Raw genomic sequence first — 14,860 nt, 5'->3', positions numbered from 1 at the left:
CCAGAAGAGTTATTGTCTGGAGAAGGGTGGATTTTTTCCCACCCGAGGCTTGAATGGGAGACGGGTATCGCCTGGTAGTCGAAGTTGCGTGAACAGGAAAAGTTTTCTTGTCACACTCGACATTTAAGCTCGAGGTTCTTTTTCTTTGTTTTTTATTCTCATCATCTGTTCTTGGCGATAGTCTTGGATTTTCTCGGCGCAGAGCTTGATTCAAATATATCACACGCTGTTGGGTTTGGATCCTTCGCTGAAAGCGGAGACGTGAGGTCATTTCCCTTCGGGTTTCTTTTTCGCCTTCGCCCTATTAGGCAGGCTGTGGCAGCCCTCCGATAAGTAGCTACGCGCTGCGGCAGGAATTTAAAGACCTTTTCCGAAAATAATATCTTCTGTGTGAAGATTCACGAGGGAGATGGTTTTCGCACGTGGCGATGTCTCCGGCCACGACGATCAAACGCTAGGTACGGATGGACCCTGCAGCATTCCTGGGGTAAAAGCCGTCTCTACTATCAACACACGCACTGACACTGCATAACAGAACATCAAGTTTCCGCGCGAAATATCATAGTAGTCTCATGGGACAATGACAACGACCCTGGCAACCCGTACAACTGGTCCCTTTCTCAAAAATGGACCCTAACAGCCCTGGCGGCATTCACGACCTTTATCACCATGATGAACGGCACGATCATCACAGTCGCCCACGAGGCAATTAATCAAGAGTTCAATATCTCAGATGCCTCTTTCCCGCACTCATACTGGCCCGTTGCATCTTGGGCTGTTGGCGGCGGCTGCTTCTCTCTGCTCATCTTGCCGCTGATGGAAGACTTTGGCGTGAGATGGGTTTTCCTATCCACGTACCTATGTTTCATCTGTTTCGTTGTTCCTCAGGCGCTGGCGCAGAACTTTGCCACGCTTGTTGTAACGCGATTCTTCGCTGGAGGATGCGTTGCCATCCTCGCGAATACTTCGGCTACGGTTATTGGGAATGTGTGGGATAGCGAGAAAGCGCGCAATGTCCCCGTCAGTCTTTATATTGTCACTTATCTCGCCGGAAGCAGTATCGGTCCTGTGATCGGGGCTCCTATCTACCAATATCTTTCATGGAGATGGATCGGATATCTACAGCTAATCTGGTATGGCGCTCTCTTCCCGGTATACTTCTTTTTATTCAAGGAATGCCGTGGTATTGCCATCCTGGCGCAACGAGCAAAGGCTTTGAGGAAGGAGGGGAAGTTGGCGTATACCCAGCACGAAATTGACATGGAGGGAACGTCGATGATGAGAATCGTGGCTCGAAGCGCCACAAGACCTATAGTGCTTTTTTTCACCGAGTCGGTAGTTTTCGTCTCAACGCTCTGGTCCGCCTTCACCGTTGGAACACTCTACCTGTTCACACAGTCAGTCGAACAGGTCTTCGCAGGACTTTATGGCTGGACACCCGCACAAGCCGGCTACGTCCAGTCAGCCATCGTCATCGGCGAGATCCTAGGATGGATCGGAACTCTGTTCTCAGGAAGACTATACTTCAATTCAGCATCTCGAAACACCGAAGTCCCCGGTACACCCATCCCCGAGGCTAGACTATACCTCGCCATCGTGGGCGGGATGATTGGCATCTCAGGAGGAATGTTCACATACGCCTGGACCTCTTACCCCAACCTCCCCTGGATTGCCCCAGCCGTCGGCCTCGCAATGGTGGGCGCAGGTAGTGTGATCGTAGTGACGGGAATCTCGGACTACGTCGTGGATGCTTACAGCAAGTACGCGGCCTCGGCCATTGGTATCATCGCCGCGGGCGAGAACACGTTCTCGGCCTTTTTACCCCTGGCTGCTATGAGCATGTACTCGACTCTAGGCTATAACTGGGCCAGTACGCTTCTTGCGTTCATCTCGTTAGCGTTGTCTCTTGCGCCCATTCTTTTTGTGGTGTGGGGTAAGGAGATTCGGGCAAGAAGTCCGTTCATGAAAGAAGCCATGCTGGAAAAGAGGAGGAAGAGTATTGACTCAGTTTGATACCGGTTCTCCTTTCTTTTCCTCTTGCTTTTTACCCCGACTGATTCAAGTTCATTGGGTGCGGAGTATGTACATACATTAATCAGGCATTTTAATTTCCTCTTTGCGTCATTGAGCATACATTCAGACAGAGAATTAGGTAGGGCATCTGAATCGAATGACCTCATTCCTGAAAACAAAAGAATATCATCGAAACACCATCTCAAAAAAGCAATTCCAAACGAAGAGCAGAAAAATTTCCAGACTGTGGGCTATTCTTGGAACTTCTGCAACAGATATCGGCTCGTTTCACCTGCCATATGCGAACCCACGAGGTTGAGAGATCCCGGGTCCCACCGGTTGTTGGAAGTTAAGAGCAAGACCCCAAAAATGGAGCGGGTGAGGCTCAGGCAGTGGCCATGGTTTGGTTCCGGGTGAATTTAGACTTAGAACTAAGGGGGTGAGGGTAAGCGGTGCTATATCGGAAACCGAGTCTGAAGAGGGTATGCATGCAGAAAGATCAGAAACACGCGGACTGAACTTTGTTTTCTTTTTTGGCCCTATTCTTGAACAAAGGATTGTGTGTCTTGCATGTAACTCTGTCAAGGTGAGACCCCGTGCACGACTAGCACCAGCACCAACACTAGTAGCACCACCGGCACCGGCACCGCAATCTGTTACATACAATCAATTGCTCCTGTCGGCATAGATGACCCGGGACCTAAAAAACCCCCAAAAAAGAGGTGGGGCAGCTGGGCAACAGAGAGAGGGAACATATGGTACTCCGTACGAAGGACGGAGAAGAGAGTGGAAAATTTTTTGGGCTTGAGTACAATATACTTTTAGCTAAGCATGCAATGACCAGGAGTCGATCGGAGATTTTCCAGAATGTGGTATAGAACGACTCTCGCGTCCGCTAGCTTCGACTCAACTTGCGAGTCACCCTCGTGACCCTTGGACCGGTGCCCAGCCCTACACATCGCGGTAAACAACCGTTTTGACGGAGTGCATACGTACAACTGCATTTTGGTTGTAAACCGGTCGAACCTTAAGGACAGCGGTCAATGTGACGCTTTTCGAGAACAATATCACTCCGCTGTCGATCGAAAAGAAGATCATGCCCACATGTAACACGGAAACGCCCGGTAAACCTTGTCCCGGCCCGGATCTTGAGTCCGGCATCTTCATCTGATTGTTGAGGAGAAAGATCGTCCATCGTTTTATGGAGGACAGGTGATAAACCCGGGACTTAGCCGTGAAGGACTGAATGAGGAGGAGGAGATACTCACAGTACTACGTAGAACCCTGACCAAAGCGAGCTTCCCCATTTGGAGTGTTGCAGCATCCCGGTCGTTGTCCCAGCCACGGGAATTCTAGACGAGAGAAACACACTAACGCCCCACGTTCGACAAGGAGGCTAAGGGTTAGAACTTCTAGATCGTTTCAGGGTGGACGATCAAACCGAACATTCAGAGTTTCCGTTGCTCTGTGCTCTCCACCCGTCCGGGTTGTTTACATCCCAACTAGTACTAGTCTTGTTATGGAGTCCCGTTAGTCTCGTGAGACCCGTTAGTCCAGGGGCAGTTTTGGAGAAAGGGAAAAAAATGTGAAAAAAGTCCACCATGTTTGAAACTTCGATCAAGAGTCTATCGTAACTCCTGAAGTCTTGAGTCCACACGGCCCAACATTTCCTTACGAGCGCCCCCCCTTTCTTCCCTATTTAGTATACCTTGTTTGGGTAATGGTGTGCGATCTAGTTCATTCTCCGTGAAAGAGAGTAAGACATTCGTCCGTACCCTTCGGCAAGAGCTTCTAGCATCTCCACGGGGCGTGTGAGCGCGGTCCGCCATCGTCACATCGGAGTCCGCCCGGTGATCATCGTGTTGGAGGATGAGACAAAATGATGCGACAACCTTAAGCTCCGCGTTCACGAGCAGGGCGATCCGGGATTGGGTGTGTGTAGATCAAGAAGGAGGAGTTGGCTGAATACTCCGTACGAGTAGATGTGAGGGGATAATGGATTCCAAAAAGCAGAGCCCCATATTCGGGGCCGAAGACTCCTTTTTTCGGGCATACGATAGTTACCCTAGGCCTTGACTCGAGAGAACGGGAGTATACAAGATGTACTACCCGCAAAAAGGTTTCGCCGAGGCCATGTGGGCGCCTTAATGTTCTGGACCTTGGTGCTGTTGATTGCTGCTTGATTGCTGCTTGATTGCTGGTCGGGCCAAGCTTTTTTAATTATGACTCGTTTTTCATCTCGTAACCATGGGCGAGAGAATACTGGTAAGGGCTCCAGGGTTTGCCAGGAGAAGATGGAGAGTCTAGATTTGTTGATCAGTATAAAATGAATGACATAACAATCTAACGGGCGGGTCAGGAACCAGGTACGAGTACGGTGGGGGCAGGGAAGTGGGCGAGTCTCGTCCGAGTTGTCAGCCGGGATATAATTATACTGCTGCAGGAGTGATAGCCACGAAAGACTCATGCTGCATGCACAATCCGGCAATTCGCTCATGCACTCCAGACATGACGTCCGAGGGTTGAAGGATACATCAACCGGGGGAAATTCGGGACGGTAATACATAGGGGGGGGAGAGATGGGAGGGAGCATGCCATCCCTTTTTTCGACTGGTCTGTTCTGACCAGTCGTGCGCTAGACTAGGATGACTCGAGGGTCGGGATAGCCGGAAGCGATCCAGTCAAGCCACAACCGTTTAGACCGAAGGACAGAGGGGCATATCGGAGAAATAGCAGAAATGGGGGGTGTGCAATGAGACCTTGGACAAATGGATTGGAGCCACCGGGTTAGTGGGAAGAGTGGGAGGAGTGGGTCAGGGCAACCCGGTTTCAATGGCTGCATGTAAGCGCCCAGTGGGAAGTCTGAAACACCAGTCCAGCGCCAGTTTGACTTGTGAGCGAGTCCTTGGCATGTCTCCACTGGGTCACTCCCGTTGGCCTGGCCGCGGCACCCTGGTCACAGTAGCCTTGAAACGAGAAAAGTGATCCCCTCGAAATGCACAGACGTTCTGCAGTCCAGTCAGTGTGGCGTGGGAGTAACGAATCAGTGTGCAGAGAGGGGTATGAGATGGGAGATGAGATGGGAGAGGGAAGAGAGGGAAGAGGAAAGAAGGAGAATAGAGAGTAGTAGGAAGTAGGAGTGTAGGAGTATGGAGGAAGTACGGAGGATTGTCAGTGGTGTGATGCAAGCTCTCTTTTCGGGGCAACAACAGAGGAACAGAGGAAAGCGCAAGCCTCCTGCTTTCTCGGCCCCAGTGGATCGCTTACCATACCTGACAGTGTAACTTTGAAAGAATGAACAACATTATGTGGGAGTCCCACTCTTCAATACGGTAACGGTCACAATGGCCGTCACACCACCCATTGGCCATGTCTGCCATCATCTACTCGTACTGCGCTATTATTAACTTAACTTACTGTTCCCCTTCCTCTCCTCCTCTCCTCCTCCATCCTACTCTGTCGAGAATTCTCTCTCCTTCGTTTCTTTCTTCCGCTGTGCGAATCCACAGAGGCTTCTACCGGCTGGTCCAGTATAATCTCTAACATCTCTCTTTCTTCGGTCTTTCTCTCTTTGTCGCCAATTTCCCGAGGCTGGCTCCTCTGTCTCTCAACGCTTCACGAAATTTGAATCTCTCTGGTAGTCGCGTATTTTCGCTCCTTGCCGCTCATCGCATTCAATCCAGCTCCCTTGCGATCTATTGAATCGCCTACATCTTGAATCTCTTCCGCGCGGCTATCCGACTTTGTGTTTCGCGATCGACCGAAGTGAGTCGGCCCGCATTGATGCGATGCGTTTCATCCCCAGAGTCAGGTCTAAAGTCGGAACCCGTGGACATCGCCTTTGTCTCATGGCTTCATGTCTATGATCCTTTCTTTGTTCCTCGTCTCGCTTATCTATCTGCCCTTTTCCGCCTGTGTGCTGATCGATAAATTCTTTAGCAAACCGCGTGGCACCATGTATCCTCACCCGGGTGCCCCGATGCCACCTCCGCCAACGCAGAAGCCGGAAACCTTTATGCTCTCGCAAGAGGCGCAGAACAGCCTTCCGCATGATGCGCAAGTCGCTCTGCAACAAGTCGATAATCGTATGTCCGACGTCCATCCCACCCTCATCGAAACACTGTGAAGCCTTTGTTTGTTAACCTGACTCCTCCTCGATAGTAAAATATTTCCTTTTGTCAGCCCCCGTCGACTGGCAACAGGACCAGCTCATTCGCCGTTTCCTCCTCCCGACCGGCGACTATGTTTCGTGTATTCTCTGGTTAGTACTGGAACTGATAAATGGCCGAGCTTCGCAGCGAAGAGGCCAAAGGCCAAAGCTAACCAGATTTGTCCTACAGGAGCAACCTCTTCCACATTTCGGGTACCGACATCGTTCGCTGTCTCGCTTTCCGATTCCAGGCGTTTGGCCGTCCCGTGAAGAACTCCAAGAAATTCGAAGAGGGCATCTTCTCCGACCTACGAAATCTCAAGGCCGGGACCGATGCCTCCCTCGAGGAGCCCAAGAGCGCGTTCCTGGACTTCCTGTACAAAAATAACTGCATTCGCACGCAGAAGAAGCAAAAGGTATTCTACTGGTACAGCGTTCCCCACGACCGATTGTTCCTGGATGCGCTCGAGCGAGACTTGAAGCGCGAGAAGATGAACCAGGAAGCGACAACGGTCGCGGTCAGCGAACCCGCCATGTCCTTCGAATTCGACTCTTCCCAGTCCCTATATGAGCAATTGACGAAAGCGCAACAAGCGAATTCCTCCTCGTTCGCTGCCCACGCAAGTACGACATATGGCCAGCCCAACCCCCCCCGTGGTTCGGACCGTTGACGCAATGCCTCCTCCCCAGATGGCTCCCCCAGCGATGCCGCTACTCCAGGACGACTCGGGTCACCCCGCGATGTACGGAGCTCCGCATATGCCCCTGACGAATAACCTCGTTCAGGGTATCATCAAGCGTGAGCAAGATTACGGCCCAGTTCAATACGATCGCAACGGAATGCCCATGGCACGTATCCACCAACGCCATTCGTCCATGCCGACCTTCTACGAGTACTCCCCCGCTCCGTCCTTTGTGTCCTCGCAGTACGAGGACTACAGCAACCGCGGCCTGTCCTTCGAACCCGTGACCCCGCCCCAGCATTCTGTCGGACTTGGGGCTGAACCTGCCTATATCGCTAACGAAGATACCGGCTTGTACACTGCGATTCCGGATCTCTCAAACGCGGCTTCGTACAACCCCATGATGCAGCTGCCTCCATCGAACTTCGCCAGTGGCCACTACCCCTCTGCGTCCCGATCTTTCCCGTCCAACGCCTATCCCGTTATCGAGGGCTCCCCGACATACAAACAGCGCAGGCGCCGACCATCCGTCACCCCGGGTGCCTCGAGTATGCCGGCTACAGCGCACGGTTCCGCCCATGGTACCCCAGCACCCCAACCTCCACCCTATGCTGCACACCGGCCTAGCGATCTCCGTCGCTCGGTGTCTAGCTCTGTGGCCCCGGTGGCTGAAGGAGAGGAGACTGCACAGGACTACTCTCGCGCATACCCTTCCATGCTTCCCCAGAAGGACCTGCTTCAAGAAATCTCGCGTCACGGAACCCCACTGCAAAACCTCGACGAGCCCGTCAACCATCATCACTCTGTGCCCCTTAACCACCCAGCTGATGACTTGGCGGCGCTTCCTACAAGCGCAGCATTGGAGAACACCGTTCAAAATAGCACTGGCCGATCGGAAAGGGCGGGCCCTGGTCCTGCTCGCCGGGCTCGCAGTGCAACCATGATGGAGCTGGGTCCATACCCCCATAAATCCCATTCATGCCCAATCCCATCCTGTGGCAGACTCTTCAAGAGATTAGAACACCTTAAAAGGTAAGTCTGGTTCTATTTTTAATTCTTCAGTCCCCAATTGTGGGGACGATCTGCACTCTGTCCCTGTCATCAATGTGATGGGGTTTCGATTGGCGCCGAGACTAACTTGGGCGCGTAGGCACGTGAGGACTCATACCCAAGAACGCCCATACCCCTGCCCCTACTGCAGCAAAGCCTTCTCGCGCTCCGACAATCTTGCACAGTAAGCTTACACCACACCTGACGCCTGAGGCGTTGGCTTGTCTTGCCTTGTTTTTCCCGTTGCTAATTTCTCCACTTCTCAGACATCGTCGGATCCACGAGGCCCAACAAGACGGTCAGCCTGTCCTTGCTACTGAGGAAGATCTGGAGAATGATGGCGAGTTCGACTCTCCTGAGTCGTCTCCCCTGCTCCTGCTCACTCCCACCCCCACAGCATGGTCAACATGCCCGCAATGACCTCCATGGCCACACCTATGAGTATTCCTGCCGTGCCGGGCATGGCTTCCCACATGATTGCTCCACAAATGCTCCAGCAGCAGTTGTGAGTTTCACTTATATGAGGGTCTTATTTCCCGGCGCGGTTTCATTGTCTGGGTTCGTTGGCGCCACGGCGTCCTGCTCTACCGTCTTGTAATTTCTTTTTTCACTTTGTCTGCCTGGCCTGGTCTTTCCTCGCCCGTTCTGAATTCTTCTTTTTTTCGTCTGTTATTTGTGTTGGGATGCACACGGGTGTATTTTGCAACGGATCGAGGAACTTCTCCCTCAATCCACCTTGTATTATCGTCTTGTCTCGCCTTGCTGCCGTGCCACTCAGCACACACACCCCGCGGTTCACACAATCTGCCCGGCGGGTACGGGCACATCAGGCGTAGACAGCGCGGGGGATCTTATATGGACATGGACACACATCTTGGTTATATTTTCTTTTTATTAACTGGAACTGCTGGGTTGGTTGCTTTATCTGGAATATCGGGTATCTTCTCAGAAGAGCAGGGAAATTTGGGAATTGGATGTCGCTTTGTGGTGGCTTCGATTATACTATAGACTACTTAACGAATTGAATTGATTAAAATTGCTTCAAATGCGGCGCGACCATGTGCTACTAGGTGTTCAAGTTCTTAATTGTAACATACCTCGTAGTTGCACTGCCGATCATCATAATGCGTGATTGTCACGTGTGCTGACGTCGACAGCAAGCAACAGAGGCAGCTCTCAATTCCGACCACTTCAGCCCCACGACTTAGTCAATTCAGAGAACAGCGGTAAACATATCCCGTTGCCACTGCGCATTACCAGCGCATACTATTCTCTGCTGCTACCTAGCAAGCATCGCGCAGTGCCCGTAGCCGCATGACCTGCACGCCTCCTCGCGGCCCCCGATTGAGCAGTTGATTTGATTTGCGGAAACCCCAGAAGCAGACATAGACCCCTGTCTACGATTTGGTCAGCCATAGCCGGTTGCTTGGCGCGGAACATCCATACCAAGAGCTTGCCTACGACGTTTTCAATTGTTCTTGTTGCGATACGTAACTATATGTTACTGGCAACTTCCCCGCGATTGTTTCGGGCCTTCTGATCTTATCTCGTGTTACCGGAGGGTTCATCCCGAACGCACAGCTTCTCTTTGACTAACCTTGGACGAGTGCATGATCCCTGTGAATTATTAAACAGGCTGAAAGTGGGAATTCGTCTGATGGAGAGAAGGCGAGAAGATGGGACCGAGGCCGCCGCCCGCGATGGTGCTGGCGTCTTCGCAGAGAGAAGACATGAGGACGACGTTCATGATTCTTCAAAGAGCGCTTGGTACCTATTTCTACTCACAGTATCTATTGGCGGGCAAGTTTCGTCTCTGTCTCTTTATATTTGACTTCTCTTCTTGCTAACACAATATAGGCTCCAAGTTGTCTGGTCTGTGGAACTCTCAAATGGATCGGTGAGTTCGGCCTCTCTCCCTACTACTTATTCACGAATCGCTATCTCCAATGTATCATCCAAGATCTCTGCTAACTGTGCTCGTCCTCTTGTGTACCAGCCCTTTCTACTTTCCCTAGGTATGAGCAAAGCGCTCCTTGCCGTTGTTTGGATCGCGAGCCCCCTCGCCGGGACTTTGGTTCAGCCTTACATCGGTATCCGCAGTGATAACTGCCGCAGCCCATGGGGTAAACGCAAGCCGTTTATGGTACTCGGTGGTGCGGCGACTATCATATGCCTGCTCGCCCTTGCGTGGTCGCGAGAGATGGTTGGTGGCTTCTTATCTGTTTTTGGCGCTGATCGTGATTCGAGCGGGACAAAGACGATGATAATTATCGTCGCAACTCTCTTCATGTTTGCCCTCGACTTTGCGATTAATACGGGTATGGTTATCCCTCCCCTTCGTCTTCGCTCGCTCACAGGCCTGATTCACGCATTTGCTAATCTGATTGCTATAGTGCAAGCTGGAATTCGAGCATTCATTCTTGACAACTGTCCTGCTCACCAGCAGGAACAAGCCAATGCCTGGGCTAGTCGTTTGACCGGCGTCGGCAATATCCTAGGCTTCGTCTCCGGATACACTGAGCTGCCGAAGTATTTGCCATTCTTGGGAAACACGCAGTTCCAAATTCTCTGCGTCATTGCATCGGTATCTCTTACTGTCACATTAGGCGCGAGCTGCATATACATCAGAGAACGTGATCCCCGACTGGAGGGTCCACCCAGTACAAGCGAGCTGGGTGTGGTGTCATTCTTTCGCCATGTATTCAAGTCTATCCGTGATTTACCGCCTCAGATTTCTCAAATCTGCAAGGTACAGGTCGCTGCTTGGGTGGGCTGGTTCCCGTTCCTGTACTACTCGACAACATACATTGGCCAGCTTTACGTGAACCCGATTTTTGCAGATCATCCGAATATGTCAGAGGCTGAGATCGATAGGGCTTGGGAAGAAGCTACCCGCATGGGCACATTTGCGCTTCTTGTTTACGCTATAATTTCCTTCCTTGCTAACATTCTTCTTCCGCTGTTCGTTGTGCCTACTTATGGAGACGCATTGGCCTCCGCTGGAGACGACAACGAGGGCTCCATTGACACTGAGAATGGGGATGAAGATGAACCTACTGAACACCGCCGACTGTCATTTTCTGCAATTCCAAGCACTTCAGCCGAGCCACTACTTGACGCAGCGACTCATAAGAGATTCCCTGCAGAGGGGGAACCGACATGGCTTGCGCGCCTCCAGATCCCTGGATTGACGCTCCGGCGTACATGGCTCTTATCTCACCTTTTGTTCGCGGCGTGCACGTTCAGCACAATATTCGTTTCCTATTATCCAGCAGGGACGGTTATTATCGGCTTCCTTGGGATCTGTTGGGCCGTGACGCTGTGGGCACCATTCTCCCTCATTTCCAATGAAGTTGCCCTCATCGATGTTCAGCATCGTCGCAAGCGTCACCAAGCAAGATCTCACCATGCAGCCCAGGGCACTCCCTCAACTGCTCATAGTTCCGGGTCATACGCAGCTGTCTCTGGGGAAGATGATCATGGACATCATGAAGACCACGAGAATGAAGGCAACGGTGAGAACGACCACGAGCACGAGCACGATCTCGAAAACGGTCGACTCGGGTCTGCGTCCGAAGACGAAAATACCGCTCAAGCTGGCATCATCTTAGGTCTTCACAATGTGGCCATCTCATTTCCTCAGATATTCTCCAGTCTCATCTGCAGCGCTATCTTCAAAGCTGCTCAAAAACCGCGAGGCGAGCCGTGGGATGATAGTGTGGGGTGGGTTCTACGATTCGGTGGAGTCGCTGCACTCTGTGCCGCGTGGTTGACGAAGAGGCTAGCCGAGGGAACTCGGTGATTCTGTATCATAGTATTGTGCGCTCGATGGTAAACTTGGCTTCTGCCAGTAGCCAATATAATTGGATTGATTTCGCCCCCAAGCAAATGTAAATGCATACTCATACAGCATGTATCAACGATGTAGTACGGAAGTGGGTCGGCACGCAGGCACGGCATCAGCTCTGAATGATCTATTCTATTCAAATACTTGAGAATTCGGCAGTGATCTCACTGTCTCTATCTACCAGGACACCTCATATATCACAAAAGCTCCGAAATACCAAGAAGACTGGTTGGTGTATGACTATGGCTATTGCATGCAGCGCCGATCCCCCCTTAAACCACCCGCAACCCAACCATGTCTTGGCAGCGGAAGTGGGCCACGTGTTAATTACCGAAATACGGTGACCAGACTGTCTCATTACACCACTCAGCCCTGTCATCTCCCGCCTTTTCCCAACTCCGCCCCTGCATACGCCGTCCCTCTCGTATCTGTCCCGTCTTTCGTATACCAAACCACTTCCAGCCGATGTGTCCCTCCCGTCCCTCCCAGACGGGTGCAACTCCAAGAACCTCAAACCTTCCAACCCTATTTCCGTCTGGCACTCCTTCACTCCCTCGAGCTTCCAGTCGCTAGAGTATGCGCAGCTCGTCCTAGCTCTTTTTTCGCCAGAGTTACTTGCCAGGTGTCCACACCCGCCCTCGAGCATTACTGATCGAGTCGCGATGGCCAGTCAACTGTTTGGCGATGCCGCCTTCGCCCTCATAAGTACGCACTACCCAGAACATCAAGCGCGGGGTTAGCCCTTTTGGCAAATGCTAATCTCCCTTCCTTACTTATAGGGCGAGCGGCCGAAGACACTGACCCCGATGGTACGCATCCAACAACCTAGGCTCCCTCCCTACCCTACCGAGAAAGCTCCCCTTCACGACGCGGCGATCTGACATGTGGCTTGGAATACAGATGCCCCCGAGGCGGGCTCGAAAGAGATCACCAGCTCCTGGGCGCTATTTATCATGATTATGCTATTGATGTTTGCCCTCTTCACAAGCTATATCCTGCAGCAAAAGAAGATCCAAGCTGTGCACGAGACCGTGCTCTCCATCTTTGCGGGTATGTGATATCGCAGCGGCAGGCGCAGGGCGACAGAAAGTTGTAATTCGCCGATCGCCATGCCCTGCGCGCTGTCGTGCATATCTTACTGGGATTTCCCAAGCTAACAATGACCCAGGCATGTTCGTTGGTCTGATCATCCGCCTCACCCCGAAATCCAACCTTCAGGACAGTGTCGCCTTCGACTACCAGTTCTTTTTTAACCTCCTTCTCCCTCCGATTATTCTCGCCTCCGGATACGAGCTGCACCAAGCGAATTTCTTCCGCCACATTGGTACCATTCTCACCTTCGCCTTTGCGGGAACGTTCATCTCAGCCATCGTGCTCGGTTTGGTTCTATATCTCTGGACACGGATTCCGATAAGCGGGCTCAATATCTCCTTCGTCGAAGCGATTTCCGTCGGCGCCACGCTCTCCGCAACAGATCCCGTTACCATTCTCGCTATTTTCAACCTCTATAAGGTCGAGCCGAAGCTATATACCATCATCTTTGGCGAGTCCATTCTGAATGATGCTATTGCCATTGTTCTTTTCGAGACGGCACAGAAGTATGCCGAGAGCGAGGCTGGGTCTCTGACATTCCTCCATTTGTTCGAGGCTTCGGGACTCTTCTTGGTTGTCTTCTTTGGCAGTATGTTGATTGGCATCGTAGTCGGCATCGTCACAGCGCTTGGTCTCAAGTATACTCTCGTGCGCCGTATGCCCAAGATCGAGAGCTGTCTCATTGTCCTGATTTCCTACGCCAGTTATTTCTTTTCCAACGGTGTCCATATGTCGGGTGGGTCTCTTGTTCCATGTTTGATTTGCACTCGCCGTATTGCAAGCTAACCTTCAACTACAGGAATTGTGTCTCTCCTGTTCTGTGGTATCACCCTCAAGCATTACGCCTACTATAACATGTCGCGCCGTACGCAGTTGACCACTAAATATCTATTCCAAGTCATGGCGCAGCTTTCGGAGAATTTCATCTTTATTTACCTCGGCCTGGACCTTTTTGTTGAGTCCAACCTGCAGTTCAACCCGCTCTTCATCCTTGTGGCGGTCTTCGGTATTTGCCTGGCACGCTACTTGGCTGTGTTCCCGCTCTCCAAGGCCATCAATTGGTTCCTTCGGTATAGAGCTCGCCGTCGCGGCATTGAGGTTGCCGATGAATTGCCTTTTTCCTACCAGGCCATGCTCTTCTGGGCTGGACTGCGTGGTGCTGTCGGTGTCGCGCTGGCCGCTGGCCTCACGGGTGTCAATGCGCCTGCACTGCGGGCCACTGTTTTGGTCGTTGTTGTGTTGACCGTTATTATATTCGGCGGTACCACAGCTCGCATGTTAGAGATTATGGGCATTCGTACCGGCGTGGTCGAGGAAATTGACTCAGATGACGAGTTCGACATCGAAGTTACCCATGGAGGAACATACTATAAGCGCTCCGACACTGCTCTGGGATACACTCCCCGCAACGACTCCACCATTCCCCTGGACGGTGTCGACAACTCGCGAGCCGGTCTCGGCCGCCGCGCGGATAGTTACACAAGCGGTAATAACCAGCGCCCGAGTCCGCCCGGACACACCCGGATGTACTCGAACGCCTTCAGCCAGAAGGACACGCAATCAAAGCGCGATCGCTCATCAACAGCAACCCTTCTCAACGGCGGCGCCAGCGATCCAGACCTTATCGCCAGTGACGACGAGTTCGGACTCCCGCCCAACGGCCAGAACCGTTCCAACTCCGTTGCCCACCCCGATGAGTTCGACCTCGATCTCGAGAATGCTTCTGACGACGACCTCCCACCCGCAGCAAGCAGTTCGTCTCGTCTCCGCCGATCACCATCACACCCCACGCCAGCTGGAACGGGCACACATACACCATCCCCGAACCCAGGCACATCAACAAGCGTCTCCCCAGCCCGTCGCGAACCTACACTCAGTGCGCGCGACGCTCTTCGGGACCTATGGCAGGGCGGTGCATCGGGCGACCACGCCGCGTGGTTCCGGCAACTTGATGAGGACTACATTAAGCCGAAGCTGTTACTTGATCAGTCCAACCACAAGGGTCCTGGACCTGGCGCTGTCTGA

The 14,860-nt window shown here is 52.3% G+C and overlaps 4 protein-coding genes across 4 annotated transcripts; all 4 read left to right on the top strand.

The window, feature by feature from the left end:
• Window positions 1-409: 409 nt before the first annotated feature.
• On the top strand, window positions 410-2,013 carry N7481_012999 (uncharacterized protein; the record flags this gene model as incomplete). Its single annotated transcript, XM_057272218.1, has 2 exons — window positions 410-458; window positions 536-2,013. The coding sequence occupies 2 exons, from the start codon at window positions 410-412 to the stop codon at window positions 2,011-2,013; spliced, it is 1,527 nt and encodes a 508-aa protein (XP_057116406.1).
• Window positions 2,014-5,968: 3,955 nt separating this feature from the next.
• Window positions 5,969-8,316, top strand: steA (sexual development transcription factor SteA; the record flags this gene model as incomplete). The annotated part of the gene is made up of 7 exons (XM_057272217.1): window positions 5,969-6,098; window positions 6,175-6,274; window positions 6,354-6,787; window positions 6,854-6,906; window positions 6,950-7,878; window positions 7,997-8,080; window positions 8,163-8,316. The coding sequence occupies 7 exons, from the start codon at window positions 5,969-5,971 to the stop codon at window positions 8,314-8,316; spliced, it is 1,884 nt and encodes a 627-aa protein (XP_057116405.1).
• Window positions 8,317-9,913: 1,597 nt separating this feature from the next.
• N7481_012997 (putative sucrose transporter) lies at window positions 9,914-11,698 on the top strand (the record flags this gene model as incomplete). The annotated part of the gene is made up of 1 exon (XM_057272216.1): window positions 9,914-11,698. One exon carries the CDS (start codon window positions 9,914-9,916, stop codon window positions 11,696-11,698), a length of 1,785 nt encoding a protein of 594 aa, XP_057116404.1.
• Window positions 11,699-12,405: 707 nt separating this feature from the next.
• On the top strand, window positions 12,406-14,860 carry N7481_012996 (bifunctional K:H/Na:H antiporter NHX1; the record flags this gene model as incomplete). Its single annotated transcript, XM_057272215.1, has 5 exons — window positions 12,406-12,448; window positions 12,523-12,552; window positions 12,644-12,793; window positions 12,912-13,571; window positions 13,635-14,860. The coding sequence occupies 5 exons, from the start codon at window positions 12,406-12,408 to the stop codon at window positions 14,858-14,860; spliced, it is 2,109 nt and encodes a 702-aa protein (XP_057116403.1).

Source organism: Penicillium waksmanii, assembly GCF_028829765.1.
Source record: "Penicillium waksmanii strain IBT 27052 chromosome Unknown utg000010l:1.0-3698451.0:1.0-3701458.0, whole genome shotgun sequence".
NCBI lineage: Eukaryota > Fungi > Ascomycota > Eurotiomycetes > Eurotiales > Aspergillaceae > Penicillium > Penicillium waksmanii.
The sequence above is the reverse complement of the archived record's forward strand: the minus strand, read 5'-3'. Positions and strand labels throughout refer to the sequence as shown.